Source organism: Aplysia californica, unplaced genomic scaffold, assembly GCF_000002075.1.
Source record: "Aplysia californica isolate F4 #8 unplaced genomic scaffold, AplCal3.0 scaffold00125, whole genome shotgun sequence".
In the NCBI taxonomy this organism is placed as follows: Eukaryota; Metazoa; Mollusca; class Gastropoda; order Aplysiida; family Aplysiidae; genus Aplysia; species Aplysia californica.
The window spans coordinates 623,554-626,053 of NW_004797395.1; the positions used below are offsets into that span (position 1 = coordinate 623,554).

Here is a 2,500-nt window from a genome sequence, read left to right on the forward strand (position 1 = left end):
AGATCTATTCACAGCAGGAAAGAACCCACGTTCAATACTTTCATCATTCTTGATCTCGATCTAAGATTCACAGGTAGATCTAGATCTAGATCTAGCCTAGATCTATTTCTTAGAATCTATAATGCACAGCAAGAAAAATCCACTTTCAATATTCAATAGGTTATCAAAATATCACAGATCTAGATTCTACTTTCATTTCATGATTCTTCTTGATCTCGATTTAGATCAAGATTCTAGATTTAGATCTAGATTCTTGATCTCTTCTAGACACTGTGCACAAAATACACCCACCCTTCGGCATGCGCACTAAATCCACTGCAGGAGAAATCTACTTTCAATAGTTTCATGATTGTTTATCTTGATCTAGATCTAGATATTAGACCCATGGGACTACACGCAGGGCGTAAACCGGGCTACGATTGGCTGAACCTTTGACTTTGACACATGAATACATTAAGTAGGCTTACGGTAAACTACTCTTGGTCTTTCGAAGACACACTCCCTGTCACTCTCACCACCCTCCCTCTGCAGCGTTCTCTGTCTGTCTCTCTCTCTCTCTCTCTCTCTCTCTCTCTCTCTCTCTCTCTCTCTCTCTCTCTCTCTCTCTCTCTCTTTCCACTCATGAAAAAGCTGTTCCCTCCCATCTGATTCAAGTCACATCCAATTGGATGATTGTTGGGTGTTCTGGTGAAGTCTACTTGACTTTTAGTAGATGGTGAGTCTCTATGACAAGTGTACTTTGCCTGAACATAGATGAACTGTGATAACTCATGAAATAAATGTGAGGCAGCATGGTGAAATCAAGCGCTCGTCAAAATATGAAAGTCAAGAAATTGTCATTTTTCCTCTGGTTTGGGAATATTTTATTGAATTTTTGTTTTTTGGCTCAACACTTTTCATGCCCATTAAAGAACACGTTTCTGTATGGATTTTTACTTTAAAAAACACTGAATAAAGGCAGAAAAGATATAAATTTTCAGTTTCCACGGACTTTCAAGCTAAGGAAATAACTCAGCTTTGGCGGCCATTTTTTTCAGTAATTTTACCTCTGAAACCAGGCGACCCCCCACCTCCTTCAATCTTCAATATTTTGACTTTTATCCAACATAAATGGGTAATTTTTTAATCAAAAGCAAGGCAAATGGTCAGGCTTTGAGACAATACCAATAACTCCATATGTCCCAAAACTGATGAGCGCCCGATTCCACCGTGCATGACACAAATACAGTTGAACCTGCTTTGATAGCCACCTGTCCAAGACAATCACCAGTGCAAATAACTATTCTCCCCCCACCCCCCACCGTTATGCATTAACAAAATATCTTCCTCTTCTTTTTCGTATTTGTTATTCTCTTGTGACACCTCTAATCTTTGGCATTCATGTGACCTGATTGTGCTGTAAATCTTTTACTAAAACAAATACAAAAACAGAAGTTCCTATGCAGCCAACATCATGAGATGTTTGTCAGCTTTGTTTTATGTTGCAGATACGATCACTACGCTGTTCTTTGTGAGCTGTTTCCCCATGGCTTGCCTTGCCTGGCACTGTGTCTTAGGTTTGTGGAACAAGGTGAGTGCTGGTCACACTGAAAGTTTTTGTGTTTTGAATTTATAATAATTGTACTTATACAGTGCATAACCATGCTTTTTTTTTTACGGCACTCGCAATTGCAAAAGGCCGAATGAGCACAGGGGACACCTTAAACATTTTCAGTTTGTAGGAAATTTTGAATTTTGCCTGGGTGGCAGCCAAAGCCTACTCTTATCGATTTTGGACCACCAAGGGATCTTTAACGTGCACAACTTACACATAAGACCTTCAGGATTTTTGCTGTTATCCGAGAAGGCTAGGTGTAGATTTTTCCTACCTTATGGGGTGTGGCGGAAAGATAATGGTAAGAAGGACCCAAGGAGTAGCAGTAGAAAGGCTGCAGAAAGAGTCAGGAGCCCAGAGGAGGGGCAGAGGAGGCGAGCGGGGCTTTACAGCATGCTCTATGCTCTTTAGGCTTTACAACTATTATTACCCCAGCAGACCTTAGAACACTGAGAAAAATTCTGGGCTTGCTGGGAAGAATTGTAGACACTAGACCTGAAAGGGTGGATTGAGGAAGGAGAGAGTTGGTTGGGGGAGGGGGAGCCTTGGAGTAATTGAATTTTAGAGGTGTAAATTATGTTTCCAGTTTTCTCTCTTGAAACAATTGAATGTTCGAAGTATCACCATGCACATCTCTAGGTGTGTTAATTCAATGCTGTCAAGTTCTTTGTTTCTCTTTCCATAGGCACCCTGTCTCCCACTGATGTAGAATTTGTTGGCAAGGAACTCGAGTTTACCACCCCACTACCTATCAACCCTTTTGCATCGTAAGAATTATTTTTTTAACATGTGTTCATACCTTCTGAATTAGTTAAGAGAAATTGTTTAGTGCAATATCATCTATGAATTCAACCTTTGAGACTCAATGTAGTCAGTTCATTTTCTTTTATGCTGAAATATCGACAA

At 40.1% G+C, this 2,500-nt stretch overlaps 1 protein-coding gene across 1 annotated transcript in view; it reads left to right on the forward strand.

Annotated features, from left to right (window-relative positions):
* The window catches only part of LOC101852683 (hexosaminidase D), a 25,306-nt gene that overhangs the window by 19,155 nt on the left and 3,651 nt on the right, over positions 1-2,500 (forward strand). The window contains exons 10-11 of the mRNA XM_005096274.3: positions 1,488-1,570; positions 2,280-2,361. Coding sequence (XP_005096331.1) covers positions 1,488-1,570; positions 2,280-2,361 — 165 coding nt within the window. The remainder of the gene's footprint in view (positions 1-1,487; positions 1,571-2,279; positions 2,362-2,500) is intronic.